General features: G+C 36.5%; 2 protein-coding genes across 5 annotated transcripts in view; one reads left to right on the top strand and one right to left on the bottom strand.

Moving 5' to 3' along the window:
- Positions 1–23,210, top strand: part of TAX1BP1 (Tax1 binding protein 1) — a 92,496-nt gene that overhangs the window by 18,708 nt on the left and 50,578 nt on the right. For all 4 annotated transcript variants that reach the window (XM_036864574.1, XM_036864573.1, XM_036864572.1 and 1 more), the window contains exons 3-5: positions 940–1,042; positions 6,497–6,684; positions 9,970–10,128. In XM_036864574.1, the coding sequence (XP_036720469.1) occupies positions 940–1,042; positions 6,497–6,684; positions 9,970–10,128 (450 nt within the window). The remainder of the gene's footprint in view (positions 1–939; positions 1,043–6,496; positions 6,685–9,969; positions 10,129–23,210) is intronic.
- On the bottom strand, positions 14,436–15,402 carry LOC118901353 (endoribonuclease YbeY-like). Its single transcript, XM_036864578.1, is given in 2 exon segments — positions 14,436–14,765; positions 14,768–15,402. Coding segments are annotated over 2 exon segments (489 nt in total). The 5' UTR covers positions 15,099–15,402; the 3' UTR covers positions 14,436–14,607.

Below are 23,210 nucleotides of genomic sequence, written 5' to 3'. Positions count from 1 at the left end.
TATCTAATATTCAGTATTTACCACAGTACAGTTCATCTGGAAAATAAAGACTGAGATATGTAATATATATATTCATGTTGTAAGGTGGAAATGTTTTAGAGATTGGTGGGACATAGGTGGTCTTTTTGTATATATAAACACCTTAGGAATAAAGGTAAAAATAAATTTTTACAGAATTTACCATTGCCTGTAGGCAAGACTTAACTAAAGATGACAGACTATTGAAGTTTAATTAGTGGATTTAAGGAGGAGGGGGAAATCTAATAAAAAAAAAACAGTTAAATTCGAGGCATAAAATAAATTTTTTTTTTTTGGAAAATTTTTATTTATTATGTTTATTTTTGGCTGTGTTGGGTCTTCGTTTCTGTGTGAGGGCTTTCTCCAGTTGCGGCGAGTGGGGGCCACTCTTCATCGCGGTGCGCGGGCCTCTCACTATCGCGGCCTCTCTTGTTGCGGAGCATGGGCTCCAGACGCGCAGGATCAGTAATTGTGGCTCACGGGCCCAGTCGCTCTGCGGCATGTGGGATCTCCCAGACCAGGGCTCGAACCCGTGTCCCCTGCATTGGCAGGCAGATTCTCAACCACTGCGCCACCAGGGAAGCCCAAAATAAATTTTAAAAACTTACATTTAGTGAAATCAAATTTTAAGTGAAACATGTTTTTATATTTGATCATATGTGTACTAAGGTTTTCCTTGAGAAATTGGATATCAAATTGCATTTTAATACATCGTAGAAACTCTGCTGTTATAGATTTTTATAGCATTAGGTTATAGCTTAATAAAAAATTATAATAAAAATTTGACGTGATTGTTAAAATGCTCATGATTAAACATTAACGCACACTTTAACTTTAGGATGCAGTGAAAAGCAATATGCTATAAGATATCATTCATATTAAACAACTTATAATATCCATGTTTTTGTTGTTTTCCTTTAGGTTGGATGGAGTACTGCTCGTGATTATTACACGTTTTTATGGTCCCCTGTGCCTGAACATTATGTAGAAGGATCAACAGTCAATTGTGTGTTAGCATTTCAAGGTGAGAACTGAAAAGCAGAACTCGATGAAATTAGATGTTTTATTGCCATTAAAAATGTTGTACCCCATTGTAATGATCTACTTAAGCATGTCTAGTGACTAAAGTTGAATTAATTAGTATCTTTCTTTATCAAAAGTCATAAGAATGTAAATATCTAGTGTAGGTCACATGATATTTTATGTAGACAAAGGTTTTTTCCTTATTGTCTTTCATTTAAGAGAAGTCTTTTGATGATCTTTTTTTTCAAATGAGAAAATAATGCTGTTACTAATACTAGATAATATAACAAATTAGAGGTGAGACAGATATTCCGTATGAAAATCACAAAAATGATTAACAGGATTTATAGAGTAGAAATTCTATAGGGAAAGTTGCCTATAAAATGGATGTGAGTAATATAAAATTCATTTTTGTCTTAGCTTAGCATTATATACAGATTTTTAAAAATTCTCTTATTTAAAGGAGGAGATATACCTGGTATTGCCCCTCCCCCCACATTCTGCCTTCACAAAGGTGATGGCTAGAGCTTCAGCATCCCTCCTGTGGCCATGAGGGGAAGACCGAGACAAGCACATATATGTCTGTCCTGACATGTCTGAGCCACTGAATCAAGGCCAGCAGGCAACTGCCTCCAGATTGCTTGTTATATGAAAAAAATACACCCTGTTACTTTAAAACAAAGCACAAAAATTTTATTTAGAAATCTATAACAATTTGCTGTAGAGTGATTTTTGTAGTAAAATTGTACTGACTGTGGATTGTATTAAAGCAAATTCTTAGTCTTGTTTATACCATGGACTGTTTTTGGTCTGGGGAAGCTAATGGACTCTGTCTCAGTATAATATTTTAATATACATGAAATGCCCAGAATTGCAAAGGAAACCAATTATACTCCATTGTATGGATTAACACAGCTTATTCATCCATTCGTCTGTTAAAGAATATTTTGGTTGCTTCCAAGTTTTGGCAGTTGTGAATAAAGCTGTAGAAGCTGGTATAAACATTCATGCGCAGGTTTTTGTGTGGATGTAAGTTTTCAACTCATTTGGGTAAATATCAAGGAGTATGATTGCTGTATCATATGGTAGGAATATGTTTAGTTTCATAAGAAACCACCAAACTCTCTTTTCCAAAGTGGCAAAGCCATTTTGCATTCCCACCAGCAATGAATGAGAGTTCTTGTTGGTCTGCATCTTTACCAGCATTTGGTGGTGTTAGTGTTTTGGATTTTGGTGGGTATGTCTTTAAAAAAACTTTTTATTATGAGGTTTGTATATGTTTGGTGTGAACATCAGTTGGGAATGTAATCACATGGAGTTTGCATATATAAAAAAAGTTTCCTTATGTACTGTGACAAGAAACACATATTCAGAGAATAAAATTTGTACTGTAATATAGACAAAGATTTAGGTCCTCATAGATGTTTTATAGATTAAGAGAGTTATATATGTAGTTTATCTTTTAATTCATAGCCTTTTTTTAGATAATCAAATTCAAGTGTGTATAGTGGAACTGATTTTGTTATTAAGAAATTTGTTCTTAAAAGCTGTGGGTTTATTTCCAGTCATTTTTTTTAATCTACTTTTTAAATTTTTAAAATTTATTTATTTATTTTTGGCTGCGTTGGGTCTTTGTTGCTGCGCGGGCTTTCTCTAGTTGCGGGGAGTGGGGGCTACTATTCGTTGCAGTGCGCGGGCTTCTCATTGCGGTGGCTTCTCTTGTTGCGGAGCATGGGCTCTAGGTGTGCAGGCTTCAGTAGTTGCAGCATGCAGGCTCAGTAGTTGTGGCTCGCAGGCTCTAGAGCGCAGGCTCAGTAGTGGTGGCTCACGGGCTTAGTTGCTCCGTGGCATGTGGCATCTTCCCGGACCAGGAATCGAACCCGTGTCCCCTGCATTGGCAGGTGGATTCTTAACCACTGCGCCACCAGGGAAGCCCTCCAGTCATTTTTAATGTGATTAGTTTTCTTATAATAAATAAGAAACTTAACAGAATTTGTTATAGTGACTAATGAATTTGCTTATTTATGACAGCAGAAAGTTTAAAAGCAGTTAGAAAAAAAAGGAGAAAAGCATCCAGTTTATTTCTGTTCATATTGTAAAAGCATTTTCATGGGAGCTAAGTTTTACATGTTTTTGAAAAGTCATCATAATTTTTACTTTGAAATTCAGAAATAAAATCTTCTGCCTGCCTAGAACTTGTTATATAATGAACTCAGGATAGAGTCATGAAAAATTTAGTCATAGAGAATTAGAGCCAGAAGGAATTTTAATTTAAGCATGATCCAAACAATTTTGCTCATTTTGTAGAGCAGTCGTGAGAATCCTGAAATGCAAAACTCAGAACAACTAATAAAGTGTGCATAAATGTACTGTTTTCCTAAATGGACCCTTACTTGTTTACTATAATTTGATTGCTAATGTTACAGGCTATAAAATTTGACCTGGAGTTTGGTTTTTACTTTTTCATATTTTATTTTCAGTTTTACTGATCTGAGGAGAGCTATTTCTAGGTAGCTTTAAATTGCAGTTCTGAATAACTATATCTTGTATCTCAAATGGTCTTTGAACCATAATTTTTAGTGAATTATTTTTGTGAGATTTAAAAAAAAAAAATCAGACCTCGAATATCTAGTTTGTAGAATTTCTAATGCCATGATACCAGAGCTGATTAGTCAAACTATATTTTTCTTTTCTATTTAAACTTTAAAAGTAAGTGTAGTGGCCTTTGCAAAGTTACTCAGCCACGGATTAATAAATTTAGTAGTATATAGTAGGATGATGGGGTTTTTAAAAACTTCAAAAATTTATTGCTAGATGTACCTTTAATTCCTTTTTTTTGGCTGTGCCTCGAGGCTTGCAGGATCTTAGTTCCTCAACCAGGGGTCGAACCTCTGCCCCCCTGCAGTGGAAGCACAGAGTCCTAACCACTGGAAAGGACCGACAGGGAATTCCCTCTATTACTTTTTTTAAAAACTTTCTATTTTGAAATAATTTTAGATGTAAAGTTGCAAAAATAGTATACAGAATTATCATCTACCCTTCACCCAGCTTCCCTTAATGTTAACATGTGGCATAACCACAGTACATTTGTTTAAAAAACCAGGAATTTAACATTGGTACAACACTGTTGACTAAAGTACAAACTTTATTCAGATTTCACTAGTGTTTCCTGTAGTGTTCTTTTTTCTGTTCCTGGATCCAGTCCATAATCCCACATTGCATTTAGTTGTCATAGCATCATAGTCTTCTCCAGTCTGTGATAGCTCCTCATTCTGTCCTTGTCTTTCATAACCTTTACATTTATGAAGAGTACTGTTCAGTTTTGTTTTGTTCTGGTAGCATGTTCCTCATTTTGAGTTTTTCAGACAGTTTCTCATGGTTAGATTGAGGCTATACATTTTCAGGAAGAATACCATAGACGTGATGATGTATTCTTTTCAGTGCGTTGTATCAGAGAGTACTTGATGTCTGATTGTCTTCTTACTAGTAATATTAGTCTTGATCACTTGGTTAAGGTGGTGTCTGCTGGGCTTCTCCACTGTAAAGTTAGTATTTTTCCCTTTGTAATTTAACAGTATTATGGGGAGCAATTTTGAGATACCTTGTTTCTCCTCAAACTTTCACCCACTAATTTTAGTATCCATCAGTGGATCTCGCCTACAATAATTATTGTTATTTTTGCCTGATGATGCTTTTCTATTCTCATTTCTTGGACATCGTTAGTTGCAATTATTATGTTAGGAAGAGTCATCCTTTTCTCATTCATGCATATATATTTTCTTCTGTGGAATAAAGTCTAATGCTATCATTTTTTTGTTGCTCAAATTGTTTTAGCTTTCTTTGGCTATTGGGAGGTCTGTCAAGGGGGCTCCTGTGTTTTTTGACTCCCCCACCCCCTTCTTTTTTGACAACTTTCTTATTTTTAAGCCCCACAGGATGTTTCAGGCTTATATTTTCTCTGCCCCCTCCCCTCTGTGGACAAAGTTCAGCTATTTTTTAAAGAATGAAGTCAAGTGAAGTCAATATCATAATAATGAGGCTAAAAATTTCAAGATATGAAGGAATAATAGGCATAGTGAATGCACATTTCTGGGTAGATATTAATATCCAAGATAAGGGGAATATATTCACCTTTGTATGTTCGTTTCACAATCATTGAATGCTTCCTTTTTTCATGTCATTCTGGGGGAATTCAAGAATTTTTATATTTATTAATAATCTGCCCTCAGTATTTCTGAGGTCTGGATGTAGCCTGTAAAGCATGTGTATAATGGTAATGCAAAGTACACAGTGGAGGATTTTTTTTTTTTTAATGTAAAAAATACCATGGGAGCTTTGGAGAGGATTAATTTTGAGCTAGGACTTAGAGAGGATTAATTTTGAGCTAGGATAATCCAGCAGAATTTAAAAGAGGGTAACAGTTGAGCTGAAGAGAGAAGGAACAAATATTGAACACATATTATTTGTCAGATAGTGGGCTAGATGATATAACTACATAATCCATGGTACTTCGGAACTTTGAGATAGATGGCTTCAAATTTCTTTTACAGATAAGAAATTTGGGCTCGGGAAGGTTAAGTAAATAATAATTAGTGGTAGAGCTGGAATTCCAGAATAAATCTGTGTGGTTCCAAAGCTTTTTTTTGTTCTGCATCAGTAGACCTCATCCTCTTTCTGCCCTTACACAGTGCACATGTGCAGCGTATTCCTTTTGTTAATATCTCTCTTTTGCATTTAATTAATGTCATATTTGAGGGAACGTTTCTTTAAATGATGTATTCCAACCCCTGGTCCTCCTAGGCTTTTATGCTGGTTTTTCCATTGCTCCGCCTTCAGCCTCTTTCTCATTGAAAACTGCATAGTTGACTCTCCCAGATGAATTGGTTTTACCCTAGTGAAGATACAGGGAAAGAATACTCTGAGAGTATAAGCTTAGACCTAAGATAAGAAAAATATGGGCATATTTAGGGAAGAAAGAGTCTAGTTTTGATAGATAATTTGTGAAAGATAGGAAAGACATATCCTGAGTGCTTAGAAATAGGGTCAGAAATGAGAGGATATGGCAAGATTTGTTAAATTCAAATAATTTTATTCCTTTATTTTTTTTATTTTATTTTTTAAATTTATTTATTTTTGGCTGTGTTGGGTTTTCGTTTCTGTGCAAGGGCTTTCTCTAGTTGCGGCAAGCGGGGGCCACTCTTCATCGCGGTGCGCGTGCCTCTCACTATCGCGGCCTCTCTTGTTGCGGAGCACAGGCTCCAGACGCGCAGGCTCAGTAATTGTGGTTCACGGGCCCAGTTGCTCCACGGCATGTGGGATCCTCCCAGACCAGGGCTCGAACCCGTGTCCCCTGCATTGGCAGGCAGACTCTCAACCACTGCGCCACCAGGGAAGCCCTCAAATAATTTTATAACAGAAAATTTAATACTTTTTTTGTTTGTTAACTTCCACTTAGGATATTACCTTCCAAATGATGATGGAGAATTTTATCAGTTCTGTTATGTTACCCATAAGGGTGAAATTCGTGGAGCAAGTACACCTTTTCAGTTTCGAGCTTCTTCTCCAGTTGAAGAGTTGCTTACTATGGAAGATGAAGGAAATTCTGACATGTTGGTGGTGACCACAAAAGCTGGCCTTCTTGAGGTTGGTACCAACAGTGAGCTGGTGATTCATAAGTTTACATTATGAACTGGATTATTTTGTTACGAACTGTGACTTAAAAATAGTGAATGTTTTCAAAAAGACAAATCAATCATAGATAAATTACAAACAGAGCTCATGTTGGTTGGCATTTTAAGAATTTTTAGGTTATGTAGGAGTATAACCTGAAAATCAAATGCTTTTTAACTAAAATAATAAACTTAGAGTGTTGTTTTTGAAATACTTAAAAAAAATTTTCTGTCACAATTATGTTACTGGTTTCACTGTGGCAGGGACTGTCCCTAGGCTTATCAGTATTTTGTGCATAGTGTATATGCAATAAGTAATTATTGGGAGAATTTGGACCTAAAACTTCCTGTTCCCTCACCCTAACCTTTCTTCTTTAGGGATGGCCTAATCTGTTGATTGTAGAATAGTACAGATTTGGGGGTGAAGCTGATGGGAAAGCGGTATAAAGCAGTAAGTCTAACTGTAATTGGATGTGAACTTCATTTCACTATACCACAAGCATGCCCTATCTCACGTGTGGCAGTGAATCAGTGAAGCATCCCAGTCTCGTAATTAGGTTCAGCATTTTTAGAATGATTTCTTTTCCTGTTTATCTGATCAAATGAATAAGCTGGATTAACCATAATTAAGAAAAAAAAGGTGAAAAATCTTCTCACTGTTTTTCACTGAATATTTTCGAGTCATTGCACTTGCATCAAAAGAAATTTTCTATGTAGATGGTCTAATAATGCCATATGTCTTAATTTTTAGTACTTATTGAAGGAAAAAAATAGAACAGCATTCCTATTTCAAGATATTTCTCAATGTCTTTACCCTAAACCTAAAAAATTAGAATGTTATATTTGAGTTTCTGTGAAAAAGATCTTCTTTAATTGGTTCAGTATACATTTTTGGTTATTTGACATTCCTATTTAGTCTATGGCAAGTCATTGCTTATTCTTTATACTCCGATGGATGTTTTTTATATGTAAATATTTTATGCCTTTGATTTTGTTTATCTTCAAAAACAGACTACAGAAGAAAGACAAGAGGTTATAGATATTAGACAGTCGAACTAAGAAGGTTAGAAGGAACCAGTAACTTACTGTGAATTTTTCTGTATCTTTCCTTCCCCCTTCCAGAAATTCCTCTCTTATCTTAAATAAAGAAATGTAACTTTTATAGGGTGACTAAAACATTTTGTGGTGACAACCGCCTGATGATCAAGGTTTTTAGCCTGGTATTTGAATGCTAGTCAAAGATGCTGAAACAAGCCTAGATCTTACGAAGAATGCAGTGACTGTTTATATTGCAGTTTTTTGAATACTTGTTAGACCACCCTGATTTCAGGACCTCCAACAGAAAAACAACAGGCATTTTGGCGTCTACCTATCTTTTGTGCTCCAAGTAAATTGGGACATTGCACAATTTAGTTCTCTTCTTCCTACTCATAAAATGTATGCTGTCTCTTAGGTAAATGTCTCTGAGATAAGGTATTTATATTCTGATCAGTTTTTTGACAAGTCTTTTAAATTTCCACATTTATCAAAATCTTTAATGATTTTACTAAAAATGCACCAAATTAGTACAGGTGTGAGACATTATCTAGGGCACTGTTGTCATTAAGAATAATTGAGCCACAATCCTTCAGTTTGTGAACCTTGGTTGGATCCTAGATTTTTAAAAAGTAGATATTTTGGGGGTAGTGTAGGATATTTTAACTGTGGACTACCCATTGGGTGTTACAAAATTATTGTTAATTTTCTTAGCTATGATCATGGTAGTGGTTAAATACAAGACTGTACTTATTAGGAGATGCTTGGCCTGTGCACTTAGGGGTGAAGTGTCTGCAATTATGTTTCAAATGCTTTAGCAAAAAAAAAAAAAAAAAGAAAAAGAAATAAAACTTAGGTATATAGAGGGAGATTAAATATGGCAAAATATTAATAATTATTGAATTTAGGTGATGGGTGGATGGGTGTTCATGGTAAAATTTTAACCTTTTTGTGTGCTCGAAAGATACCAGAATACAAAACTGGGGGCAGGAATTAGACTTGTGTACACTTTTATATAATTTTAATTCCTTTTAAAAATTTTTACTTAAGATTCAGTGAACTCTAAAGTATGTGTCAGTTAAATGAATCACTGGGAAAAAATGGTTCTTTTATAATGTTTCTGTTGTACTGTGTCAAGGTGTATCTTTATTTTTAAGCGGCCAGAAAGTTTAGAGCCAAAAATCATTTTTTAAAAAATAGGTAAGGTAAAAAGAAATTCAGTGAATAAGTAAACTTTTCTCTTTTGAGGGCATTTACTCCTGTCATTTTCATTTAGTCTGATGGAAGAGATAGACGGGTCATTTAAAAATTTTACAGTTCTTTAACTTTCATAAGAGCCATTTTAGAGTTTAATTAGAGTTTGATTCCGTGACCCTGGAAAAGTGACTTGGGGTGTACTGGGGGAAAACATTTTATTTTAGCTAAATGTATGATGCCTCCTTTGTGAAGTTTTCCCTCTGAGTCTCCATGCTTCTTCCCTTGTTAGAATCAGACTTCTTGCTGTAAGAGGAATATTAACCATTTTATTTACTATTTTAGGTCCCTTAATTTGGTAATTTTTAGAATACTGGAGTTTAGATTTTCCTGAACTAAGTAACTATTAGTGTTCATGTAAGAGTCAGTTATATTGTTAATATGTTACAGTCTGCATTTTTGTCCTAAAATTTGCATTTACTTATAAAGTTTCTTTTAATTTAGCTAAATAGAGGCCATTTTATACATATAGAAACTTATTCCATAGTGCCTTATTTAAAGAACCAAAACTTTTCACAGTAATCCCATAGATGAAGGCCTTATGTAACACACAAGGAAGTTCTTAATAGATTCAAAAATTTCCCATAGATTTGCATTCAAGGAGAGGTACACATTTTTCTCCTTGATTATTACCCAAAATAAGAACAGCCCAGAATTAAGTCACTTATGAAACTTAATATGCCTTATTTTTAGTACTGATTTGAAAAGTGATTAGCAGGCAACTTTATAATAAAATTCATTACTTTTATACCTTCTTGTAATGTTTTTTTCTTTGCCCAACCAAAAAATGGTTTAAATTTATGATTCATGAATTTTTCTAACTGAAGACTAAAAGAGTCTGATTGATATGAAGCAGATAGTATGTAAAAGTTCTTTCTGCAAATTTCTTCACTATTTTTTTGAAATGGAAAACTGAATTAGTAATGTATTGTAGGATTATAAAAAACAATTTGAGTTTTCTCTTTTATAGTTGAAAATTGAGAAAACCATGAAAGAAAAAGAAGAACTGTTAAAGTTAATTGCTGTTCTGGAAAAAGAAACAACACAACTTCGAGAACAAGTTGGAAGAATGGAAAGAGAACTTAACCATGAGAAAGAAAGATGTGACCAACTGCAAGTAGAGCAAAAGGTTAGTTGTGTCTTATGTAACTGACTGGAGTTATAGTATATTGTCTGAAACCCATTTTTTTCAGGAACTGAACCAGTTAAAATGAGTGAAGACCACATGTTGAAAAAAGTAGCATTTAGATAGATGTTTGTATGAGAATAGGTCAGAGCCTATCACCCTTCTGTCATAGCCTCTTTTATGTTGTAAATGGTTAAAATACGTGTAGATTTTTGGTATCAGGCTTGTGACATAGTCCCCGACGACTGTTTCTAGATGCTTTACATCTAATTGTAGAATACTTGCTTGACCTTGGGGAGAGGGGTTAGAAATACAATTAGGAATGATAAACACTGAATAAAGAGAAGAATAGAATAAAGTAGTTAAAATTACTTTTCTAAAAAGTAGAATTTAGTGAAATAAGATGTAATATTAGAATTTTGAAATCCTTGATGTGAGAAATGCAATAAATTATACTAAAAACCACCTAACTAAAAATTGGCACAATTTCTTAATCTAAGAAAAAAAGAAGTATAAGTGTAAAACAGTGTGGCTTGATTAGAGATACAAATGGATTTAAGTCAGTAGCCAAAAACAATGGAAAAAAACAATCACCTAATTTATTTAATATTTTCATAAGAAAATTTGTTAGTTTTGACAAACTTGCACGGATTATGATTATATATATCACAGTCTCACATATGTTGTAACTAGTTGGATATGCTAATGTCCATTGACAGGATTGATCTGTTGTTCCCTAGGGATGGAGTCTGTTCCATTTTTCTTTTGTGCAGCAAGACCTAGAACAGTTGCTTAATAATTGTTAATTGAACCATTAGTACAGTGATTCTCAGTAGGTTTTATACTCCAGTGAAGTGGTTGTATATTGCACACCTGAGCAGAGATGATATACAGATAGGGCTCAAACTGAAAAGATTTCTTTAGCCTTATTCTGTTTGTTTGAGGATTGCTTATTTGAGTTAGAGGGTAAACGTAACGTATAGCAATGTATACAGTTGTGAATCTCCTTATAAACATCTGTAAAGTCTTCTGTCCTTATTACCGTTAGCCTTTTTAGTTTAAAATACAGTTATTCCCCCAATTTTACTCTTGGGGAATACTTGCAGTCCTGCAGTAGGAGTATCCTACAGTAGGAGTAAGATACTCTATTTGGGTAAGGAACCACTTTTTTTTTTTTTTTTTGTGACCGTGGGGCATGTGGGATCTTAGTTCCCCAACCAGGGATTGAATCAGTGCCCCCTGCAGTGGAAGCACAGAGTCTTAACCACTGGACCACCAGGGAAGTCCAAGGAACCACTTTTTAAGTTTGAACTTTTTAAGCAGGTGTACCAAATATTATATTACAAATGTTATGATAAAACCTCATTGTATGTGCCTAGCTTGACTGTTAGGACATTCAGCTAAATTTTTTTTTTTTAATTTTATTTATTTATTTATTTATGGTTGTGTTGGGTCTTCGTTTCTGTGCGAGGGCTTTCTCTAGTTGCGGCAAGTGGGGACCACTCTTCATCGCGGTGCGCGGGCCTCTTCACTATCGTGGCATCTCCTGTTGCGGAAGCACAGGCTCCAGACGCGCAGGCTCAGTAGTTGTGGCTCACGGGCCCAGTTGCTCCACGGCATGTGGGATCTTCCCAGACCAGGGCTCGAACCCGTGTCCCCTGCATTAGCAGGCAGATTCTCAACCACTGCGCCACCAGGGAAGCCTCAGCTAAATTTTTAATTCAATTGTTATAACTCCTTTGCTATCCTTTGTATAATTCTTACCCTTCTCTTTCTATTCTTCACGCATTTCTCTCGATGTTTGTACCTGGATTTGATAGTTTTCCAAAGTGGCCCATTACAGCATGAACTTAGCCCATGAGATCAAGAATACCCTGAAATATGGCCTTTAAGGTTAGACTCTGATCGCCTTGAAATCCGAGGGAAGAAAGGATGATTTGCGAGAGTAGGAATGGCAGAATGAGAGGCCTTCAATTGCGTGAAATACTGATGTACATTAGGCCATTTCTCTGGTTCAGTTGAGTATTAGCTGAGATTTAAACAGTCTCAGGTTCTCTGCTGTCCAGGTGACAAGGGGTTAAGCACTACAGACAAGACTAAAGATTATTCTGACAGACTTTGGTTGAGAAAGTGGTAGATTGAGGTCAAGGGATTAATGAAGCAAAATCTGTAGGAGATTGTGGCTGTGGTACCCAGAAGAGATCTTTGGAAGTTTTTATGGCAACTCATAAATCTTGATGACAGTCACTAATCTTGAAAGGCACTTCTTCCTTGCTGCTATCCTTCCATTGGAATATACTCTCTGGGAAGATGAAGTATGTGGAAGTGATTTTTAAAAATATGTTGTACTGTAGAAAATGGTGATAAAAGGACCTAGAATGGTATTGGTTATGTAATAGATGCTCACTAACTTTAAGTAGCTATTATTGTTGTATTAATTTTCATAGTGATAGACCAGAGAATCATCAAGGAAGAACTAAAATATGAAGAGTGTCATCCAAGAGGAATAGAAATTGACAGCATTTTCCCCAGATTTTAAAAGTATTGATAATATTTGTATAATGTTATATGCAAACAATTATGAGTTATATTTTGGCAACTGCTTATTTCTGGGGATAAAATAACATGCTTGCCAGGAGAGAGAGTTCTTCTTTGTTACTAGTCGTGGGGCTTGTGGTTTTTTATGAATTTGCTTTTTACTTCCAAAATTATAGTCTCCATCTTAATCAGGGAGGCCTGCTGGGCAGTTAGAACAGCTCAGGAACTTTCAAACCTGGGTTAGTTGCGTGGCTTCTAAAATCTGTGACATTTCTTGGCATCTGTTTAAAATCTATCCCATGGTATGAATTCTAAAAAACAATCTTCATATAATAGTTCTAAAGGGCTTCTCTTTGAGGTATGAGTATATACCCTCTGAATATCTGAAGGACTATTAAGATATTTACAATTCATTTAAAATTTTATAATAGTATACTAGGAATGATCTGTAGAGAACTTCAGTTTCTTCATGGTAGAAGAAATATATTGCATTTTCATTGTTTTATAAAATATGATTAACTCATTACCCATTCAATACTTGACAAATACTAAAACAGTTAAATGTTTATAATAATTAAATGTTTATAAATAAAATCTTCCATCTTTTGTAAACATTGACTTTTCTCATTGTAAAATGCCACTAGAGGGAACACTCATTTTGTAAATGAAAAGAATTGGACAAGTTAAGATTATCAAAACCAATTGGTATAAGTGATGCGTTTAATTATATTTAACGTTGGCTCCTTGAAGGTATAAGGTAGGATTACAAAGTAGACTAAAACTGAAACCAAATAATATTTATAAATTGAGAGCTATAAATTATATATTGTATTTCCCCTAGATTATTTTAATGTGATATATATGTTCCATTATCCATGTATACTCTAAATTTAAAAAGTAACAATTTTCATTAAGGATAATTTTTACATTCATTTTTAGTTCAACTTCAAAGAAGTGTGGATTTTTCTCTCCTGTAAAAGGCTGATTAATAAGAGTAACTCATATAATACTTGATGTAAGCCAGGTGCTATTCTGAGTGTTTTTACGTCTGTTAACTCTCTTTATACTATGAAGTGTAGGTTACTTAACCTGCCTACAATTGAACAGTTTATATAAGTGGTGCAGGCAGGCAGTCTGGCTCCAGCCAGTGCTCTTAATCACACTGTATACTATACCAGTGTTCTTAATGGCACACTATACCTACTGCTGCGGGCTTATCTAATTGATCTTTTTTAAAAACAGCTTTGTTGAGATGTAATTTACATACCCCCAAAGTTCATCACTTTAAAGTATAAAATTCAGTGGTTTTTATTATATTTATAGAATTGTGCAACCATTACCATAACCTAGTTTTAGAACCCCCAAAAGAAATCTTTTTTTTTTTTTCTGAGCACTTAGAACTATTTTATTTACAACATTGAAAATAACACACCTACCTGTGTCCTGAACAAAGAAATGAGTGGAAATTTCTCTAGTGTTTTTTTTTTTTTTTTTTTTTTTTATTTATTTTCGGCTGTGTTGGGTCTTCGTTTCTGTGTGAGGGCTTTCTCTAGTTGTGGCAAGCGGGGGCCACTCTTCATCGCGGTGCGCGGGCCTCTCACTATCACGGCCTCTCCCATTGCGGAGCACAGGCTCCAGACGCGCAGGCTCAGTAGTTGTGGCTCACGGGCCTAGTTGCTCCGCGGCATGTGGGATCTTCCCAGACCAGGGCTCGAACCCGTGTCCCCTGCATTGGCAGGCAGACTCTCAACCACTGCGCCACCAGGGAAGCCCTCTAGTGTTTTAAGAGGCAGGTTCCACTCATAGAGTTCAGCACCTGCTAGGGCTGGCACTTCCGCAGTCCCACAGGACAGCAGTGGCCAGCCCGGACCTCAGCGTGGGGGACCCCTGATCCTTGGGGCCCGAGGGGGTGGTCCACCTTCCATTCACACTGTGGCTCTTCGGTCAGAAGAGGCCCCTGCTCAGGGGCTGAAACCTGGTCCCTTTGTGCCTGCTCAGCTCCTCGAGAACCTGCTTCTCCTTCTGGTACCTCTTCTGCCACTCGGCCTCCGTGCTGTGTGTGAAGCCCAGCAGGTGACGGAGCCCGTGGGTGGCAGTCACAGGATGTCATAGTAATCTTCATTTTCTTTGCAGTGCTGGAAGATATACTCCACTCCCAGGAAAATGTCTCCTAAATTATAGTCATCTGGAAAATCAGGCTGGGGAATTTTGCCTGCTTTCAGATCCTCATGAAATGGAAAGGAAAGCACATCTGTTGGGGTATTTTTGTCTCTGTAGATTCTGTTAATCGGCTGAATCTTTCTGTTGTCGACACAGACGACCCCCAGGTCGAACCTCTGCACCCACAGGGCTCTCCGCATTACCTGCACCTTCTCGCGGAGCCGCGCCCGCCTCAGGGGCACCGCCCGCTGCAGGTTCCTTAGCACCAAGCTCATCACGGCCGGAGCCCCACCCCAAAAGAAATCTTGTACCTATTTGTCGTCACTCTTTATTTCCCACAAGTCCCAGGCAACCACTGATCTAAGTTTTCTGTCTCTATGGATTTGCATATTTTGGACATTGCATACAAATGGAATAATATGTGGCCTTTTGTGACTAGCTTCTTTCACTTACAATGTTTTCAAGCTTCACCCATTTTAGAGTATGTGTCAGCAGTTTGTTCTTTTTAATGTCACATAATATCCCATTGTATTAGTCTTTTTTTAACCCCCAACTTTACATTTATTAGACTTATGTAAAAATTAGCAGGTTGTATGTATATTCCATGTGTTCTTGTTTTTGTTTTGGAGTGCTAGATATATATTTGAAATTAGAAGATTGAAAACTAGATATATATTTGAAATTAGAAGATTGAAAACTAGATATATATTTGAAATTAGAAGATTGAAAACTAGATATATATTTGAAATTAGAAGATTGAAAACTAGATATATATTTGAAATTAGAAGATTGAAAATTGAATGGTATTGAATCTTGTTTTCCAAGTAGAACTAAAATGCGCTGTGATCCTGTTAAGTTTTCTAGTTAGTTTAGTTTATGATTTTTTGGTGCCTAAACTATGAATTGAGTTTTTTTCATAACATAAATTATATTCTTAACTTGAATATTGGTAACTTAAGATGTACTTCAAGATATTTTAAAACCAATTTCTTTTGTGGGTACTAAGTCAATATTGCTTAAACAATATGAGGAGCGTGTTATGAACTATTGTATATATTCATATTGTTCTGGTTCTTAAGTTTCACAAACTAGGTAGGGTAACTTGAGACATCACCAGGCATTTGGGAGTTATCATAGGTCTAGGAGTGAGAGAACATGAAAGATCTCTCATTATGATGGTGGCTCTGGCTAGTGTGGACCTCTTCAACTATCTTTATATTTTTGGCTTTATTTATCCTTGCGTTGGATACCTGGTTTTGGACAGAGGTAGTTTAAGGCATTTAAACTGCTTAATGTATGGATTGCCCCGATTGCTTATATATATATATATCTAATGTGTAGAATTGCTAAAAACCAATTTTGAAGTTAGGATATCATTGAATTTCTAATTCTTTTTTACCGGTTTATTATTGAGAAGGCACAAAGGCTTAATTTTAATGCATAATTTAATGTATTTAGCAATACGTTTCTTTAAAGCCAATTACTTTCATTTTGCACCTGATTTGCTAAGTAATAGTTTCAGAAATTCATAATCTTTTGTTTCTAAAATATATTTATATACTTTGAACTAGCTCATAATCTTGTATAGACTAATACAGAGGTGTAACATGAAGCATTTTTTTTAACATCTTTATTGGAGTATAATTGCTTTACAATGTTGTGTTAGTTTCTGCTGTATAACAAAGTGAATCAGCTATACGTATACATATATCCCCATATCCCCTCCCTCTTGCGTCTCCCTCCCACCCTCTCTACCCCACCCCTCTAGGTGGTCACAAAGCACTGAGCTGATCTCCCTGTGCTATGCGGCTGCTTCCCACTAGCTATCTATTTTATATTTGGTAGTGTATATGTCAGTGCTACTCTCTCACTTCATCCCAGCTTACCCTTCCCCCTCCCCGTGTCCTCAAGTCCATTCTCTATGTCTGCGTCTTTATTCCTGTCCTGCCCCTAGGTACATGAAGTATTTTTTATAGTTTGTTTCACAAGACTTGTAGCATTGAATATTTTTCATTCAGTTTCAGGTATAATTGACAAAATTGTAGGATATTTAAAGTGTACATAATGATGATTTGAATATGTATAAAGGAAAGGATTGTGAAAGGAATCCTTGTGAAAGGATTCCTCCCATCTAATTAATTAACACATCTTCAACTACATATTTATCCTTTTTTTTTTTTTTTTTTGGTTGCACTGCGTGGCCTATGGGATGTTAGTTCCCAGACCAGGGATCGAACCCGTGGCCCCTGCAGTGGAAGCACGGAGTCCTAACCACTGGGCCGCCAGGGAATTCCCCTATTTATCCTTTGTGTGTGTGTGTGTGTGTGTGTGTGTGTGTGTGTGTGTGTGTGAGAGAGAGAGAGAGAGAAAGAAAGAGAGAACATTTAAGTTCTCTTAGCAAATTTCAATTATACAGTATAGTGTTGTTAACTGTAGTCACAATGTTATACATTAGATCCTCAGACTTTATTCATCTTATAGCTAAAACTTTGTCCCCTATTATCAACCTCCCTGCCCCCCACCCCTCAGCCCCTGGCACCCGCTTTTCTATTCTTTTTCTATGAGTTTGACTTTTTATTTAGATTCTGCATATAAGTAGATACCATGCAGTATTTGTCTGGCGTATTTCACTTAGCATAATGCTCTCAAGGTCCATCCATGTTGTTGCAAATGGCAGGATTTTCTTCTTTCTCGTGACTGAATAGTATTCCATTGTATTTATATACCACATTTTCTGTATCCATTCACTCACTGATATACATTTAGGTTGTTTCTTTATCTTGATTGTTGTGCATATGCTGCAGTGAACATGAGAGTGCAGATAAATCTCTTCCATATCCTGTTTTCATTTCCTTTGGGTACATACCCAGGAGTGGGATTGCTGAATCACATGGTATAGTTTTAGTTCCGTGTTGTTTTCCATGGTGCCTGCACCAGTTTACATTTCCACCAACAGTGCACAAGGGTCCCCTTTTCTCCACATCTTCACCAGTATTTTGTTATCCCTTGTCTTTCTTTCTTTCTTTCTTTCTTTCTTTCCTTCCTTCCTTCCTTCCTTCCTTCCTTCCTTTCCTTTCCTTTCCTTTCCTTTCCTTTCCTTTCCTTTCCTTTCCTTTCCTTTCCTTTCCTTTCCTTTCTTTCCTTTCTTTCCTTTCTTTCTTTTCTTCACTGGGTCTTTGTTGCTGCTCGTGGGCTTTCTCTAGTTGCAGCGAGCGGGAGCTACTCTTCTTTGCGGTGCACATGCTTCTCATTGCGGTGGCTTCTCTTGTTGAGGAGCACGGGCTTCAGTAGTCGTGGCACACAGGCTTCGTTGCTCCACGGCACGTGGGATCTTCCCGGAGCAGGGCTCGAACCCGTGTCCCCTGCATTGGCAGGCGGATTCTTAACCACTGTGCTGCCAGGAAAGTCCTATCCCTTGTCTTTTTGATGACAGCCATTCTGATAGGTGTGAGCTGATATGCATTGTGGCTTTGATTTGCATTTCCCAGATTTTGAGCACCTTTTCATGTACCTTGAGCACCTTTTCGTGTGCCTGTTGGCCATTCGTATGTTGTCTTTGGAAGAAAATGTCTTTTCAGTTCCTCTGCCAATTTTTAAATTGGATTGTAGGGTTTTTATTGGGGGGGGGCAGCTGTTGAGGTGTGTGAATTCTTTAAATATAATTTTGGATATTAACATCTTATCAGATATTTGATTTGCAAACATTTTCTCCAAATTCAGAGGTTGCTTTTTCATTTTGTTGGTGGTTTCCTTTGCTGTGCGGAACCTTTTTTAGTTTGATGTAGTCCTGCTTGTTTATTTTTGCTTTTGGTATCAAATCCAAAAATTCATTGCCAAGACCAAGGTCAAGGAGCTTATTACCCCCTGTGTTCTCTCCTAGGAGTTGTATGGTTTCAAGTCTTAAATTTAAGTCTTTTATTCATTTGAGTTGATTTTTGTGTATGGTTTAAGATGGTGGTCCAGTTTCATTCTTTTGCATGTGGCTGTCCAGCTTTCCCAGGACGATTTGTTGAAGAGAGTACCCTTTTCCTATTGTATATTCTTGGTTCCTTTGTTGTACTGATAGATTGATTGAACACATATGCATGGGTTTATTGCTGGGTCTCTTTTCTGTTGCATTGATCTGGTATAACGTAAATCATTCAATTTTAATTAAAAAAGCAACTTAATATAAGTAAAATTATACCATCCTAAATTTTTTCTTCTTATTTAAAAACGTATGTGAAACCCAACATTAAAAATTACTTGTCTGTGGAATGTGTACATGTTCAGGAAATAATTTAGACATTTGTAGATATAATTGTAGCCTTTCTTCCCTCTCCTTTATCTACTCCAACCAAAAAAATTTAATCCTTTGGATCTGGAATTTTCTTGTAAAGCTAGAATTTTTTTTAACCATTTATTTATATTTAATTTTTATTTTATATTGGAGTATAGTTGATTTACAATGTTGTGTTAGTTTCAGGTGTACAGAAAAGTGATTCAGTTGTACATATATATATATACACACACACACACACACACACACACACACACATTCTTTTTCAGATTCTTATCCCATATAGGTTATTACAGAATATTGAGTAGAGTTCCCTGTGGTCTTCAGTAGGTCGTTGTTGATTATCTATTTTATATATAGTAGTGTGTATATGTTAATCCTGTATATGTTAATCCCAAACTCCTAATTTATCCTTCCAACATTTCCCCTTTGGTAACCATAAGTTTTTTTTTTTTTTTTTTTTAATTTTATTTATTTATTTATTTTTGACTGTGTTGGGTCTTCGTTGCTGCACGCGGGCTTTTTCTAGTTGCGGCAAGCGGGGGCTATTCTTTGTTGCGGTGCGTGGGCTTCTCCTTGCGGTGGCTTCTCTTGTTGTGGAGCACAGGTTCTAGGCGCGTGGGCTTCAGTAGTTGTGGTGTGCGGGCTCGGTAGTTGTGGCTTGCAGGCTCTAGAGCACAGGCTCAGTAGCTGTGGCGCGCAGGCTCAGTAGTTGTGGCTTGCAGGCTCTAGAGCGCAGGCTCAATAGTTGTGGCGCACGGGCTTAGTTGCTCCACGGCATGTGGGATCTTCCCAGACCAGGGCTCGAACCCGTGTCCCCTGCATTGGCAGGCGGATTCTTAACCACTGCGCCACCTGGGATGTCCCCATAAGTTTGTTTCTGAAATCTGTGAGTCTATTTCTGTTTTGTAAATAAGTTCATTTGTGTCATTTTTTTAGATTCCATATATAAGTGATATTATATAATATTTTTCTTTTTCTGACTTCACTTAGTATGATAATCTCTTAAGTCTGTCTGTGTTGCTGCAAATGTCATTATTTCATTCTTTTTTATGGCTGAGTAATATTCCATTGTATGTATGTATGTGTGTGTATATATATATACCACATCTTCTTTATCCATTCCTCCATTAGTGGACATTTAGGTTGCTTCCATGTCTTGGCTATTGTAAATAGTGCTGCATTGAACATTGGGGTGCATGTATCTTTTCGAATTATGGTTTTCTCTAGATATATGCCCCGGAATGGGATTGCTGGATCATATGGTAGTTCTATTTTCAGTTTTTTAAGGAACCCCCATACTGTTCTTCATAGTGGCTGTACGAGTTTACATTCCCACCAGCAGTGTAGGAGGGTTCCCTTTTCTCCACACCCTCTCCAGCATTTGTTATTTGTAGACTTTTTGATGATGGCCATTCTGACTGATGTGAGGTGATACCTCACTGTACTTTTGATTTGCATTTCTCTAATAATTAGTGATGTTGAGCATCTTTTCATGTGCTTTTTGGCCATCTGTGTGTCTTCTTTGGAGAAATGTCTATTTAGGTCTTCTGTCTTTTTTTTGGCTGTGCAGCTTGGCTTGTAGGATCTTAGTTCCCTGAACAGGGATCAAACCTGGGCCCTTGGCAGTGAAAGGATGGAATCCTAACCACTGGACCACCAGGGAATTCCCTGCCCAGTTTTTGATTTGGTTGTTTTTTTTGATACTGAGCTGCATGAGCTGTTTGTATATTTTGGAGATTAATCCCTTGTTGGTTGCATCGTTTGCAAATATTTTTTCCCATTCTATGGGTTGCCTTTTCGTGTTTTGTTTTTGTGTGTGTGTGTGTGTGTGCGTGTGCTGGGTCTTCATTGAGGTGTGCAGGCTCTTCATTGCGGTGTGCGGGCTTCTCTAGTTGTGGCGCATAGGTTTCTCTAGTCATGGTGTGCAGGCTTCTCTAGTCTCTAGTTATGGCGTGCGGGCTTAGCGGCCCCATGGCGTGTGGAATTTTAGTTCCCCGACCAGGGGTCGAACCCACGTCCCCTGAATTGGAAGGTGGATTCCTAACCACTGGACCACCAGGGAAGTCCTGTCTTTTCGTTTTGTTTATGGTTTCACAAAGGTAGAATTTAAGTGTATTTGCTCATAGCAGACTTTTGATAGTAGAAGTGGCTCTTATTACATTTTATTGTATTTAAACTTTGCTCTCTGGGAATATGGACAATATTCTCCATGGAAATTTTCTTTTTTTTCTTTTTTAAAAATTTATTTATTTTGGCTGAGCCGGGTCTTAGTTGTGGCATGCATCCTCTTAGTTGCAACATGCATGTGGGATCTAGTTCCCCAACCAGGGATCGAACCCAGGCCCCCTGCATTGGGAATGCGGAGTTTTACCCACTGGGCCATGAGGGAAGTCCCTTCATGGAAATGTTCTTAGTGCAATTTTTTGCCGTTGTTGTTTGAATAAAAGTATAAGGTTTTCTTAAGATAAATTTGAAGTTTATTACCGAAGAGGTTATATGAATATTTGTTTAAATTCAGAGACCTAAAGTACTGCAAATTGAAATATGCTAAAAAAGTAAGTTATGGTTTCTATCAGGTTAGTTTACAAATAAAAAGTTTACAAATAAAAAACAAACAAAAACTGTAACTGAGGGACTTCCCAGGTGGCGCAGTGGTTTAGACTCGGTGCTCCCAACACAGAGGGCCTGGGTTCGATCCCTTTTCCGGGAACTAGGTCTCACATGCATGCTGCAAGTAAGAGTTCGCATGCCACAACTAAGGAGCTGGCGAGCTGCAACAAAGGAGCCCACCTGCTGCAACTAAGACCCGATGCAACCAAATAAATAAATAAATATTAAAAAAAAAACTAACTGAAACTTAAACAGGTTGTTTTTATGGGAGCAATGTTAATGAAACAGTTAATTCCCTAGTTATTATTGTTATTTATTTTGCCTTTTAGCACATTATTTTAATGCCATGAAGATAGTTTATTATAGTACATTGTTGTCAGTTATATTTTTGTTTGGTGTATTTCTAGGAACCAGAGAAGATATATTTATATTTTCTGTAACTATCTACATAGCTTGGCATTATAGTTGATTTCAAGAAGCACAGTGTTTGAGAAAAGCCAGATTACCTCAAATGAGTAAGATTTATTTTAAAATCTATTAGCAATTTCCATAAATGACATAATCCTTTTGCCAATGATTTGCCATTTAGAGTATTCAGGTACTAATTTACTAAATTTTATTGCTGTATATGTTTGAATCCAGAATATCATCATACTTTTTTCTAGATAATTGTCTGGTTTCTTTACATATGTTCATTTGCAGTCAGAGTTAATTTTGTGTTTATTTAACATAGGAATAAATGTGTTGTTAAGATATTTTTAGTGCATGTTTAGTCACATAGATGATTCACAGTCTTTTTATCTGGTTGTTCATATTTGAGGGTTATGACTTGGGGGAGTTGGTAATAGTGGGTCATGGTGACGTGATCCTTCTATTTAGGAGGATGGGGCGAAGTCTGCTGCATGAATCTGAAATGCCCAAATCTCTTCATCTCCTTTTGCCCCCACTTTTGTTACTGTTCTTATCTTGGTGCACAGTGTAGCTGACTTACTCATCCCTTTAAGTTTTTCTCTGTTTTAATATTAGAATTATGGTGCCCTTTTGACATAGCTTGCAAATACTGACCAAATGAATATTTATTCCAAATTTCAAGTGTTTTTCAAAGACTGTGTTGTAGATTTTACTGTTTTAAAAATGTTATTATTATTTTTTTAAAGAAAACATGGCTCTTAGTTATTTGTATGTACACTAAGGGCTTTGATGTCATTTTCATGCTAAGGAAAACTTAGACACATTGAAGATGGTTATCCTTCACTCAGACATGAGTGCTACAGGCCTGAAGAATAATCCCCACTTTAGTATTTTCATGCCTTTTGCAGTGGGCTTGGATGCTGAGAAGCTATTGGTTGCTTTTATAGGTACCAAGAAAAGATTCCGAGACTCTCAAGTATAGTTAGAATTAATTTGTGACTCACTGTAGGGTTAACTGACTCATAGATAAAGCAGTTAGTTTATGTTTTGTGTTTAGTTGCTTATGAATCTTTTCTAGTTATTC

Source organism: Balaenoptera musculus, chromosome 9 (genome assembly GCF_009873245.2).
Source record: "Balaenoptera musculus isolate JJ_BM4_2016_0621 chromosome 9, mBalMus1.pri.v3, whole genome shotgun sequence".
NCBI lineage: Eukaryota > Metazoa > Chordata > Mammalia > Artiodactyla > Balaenopteridae > Balaenoptera > Balaenoptera musculus.
Note: the sequence above shows the minus strand (reverse complement) of the source record. Positions and strands in the feature narration are given on the sequence as shown.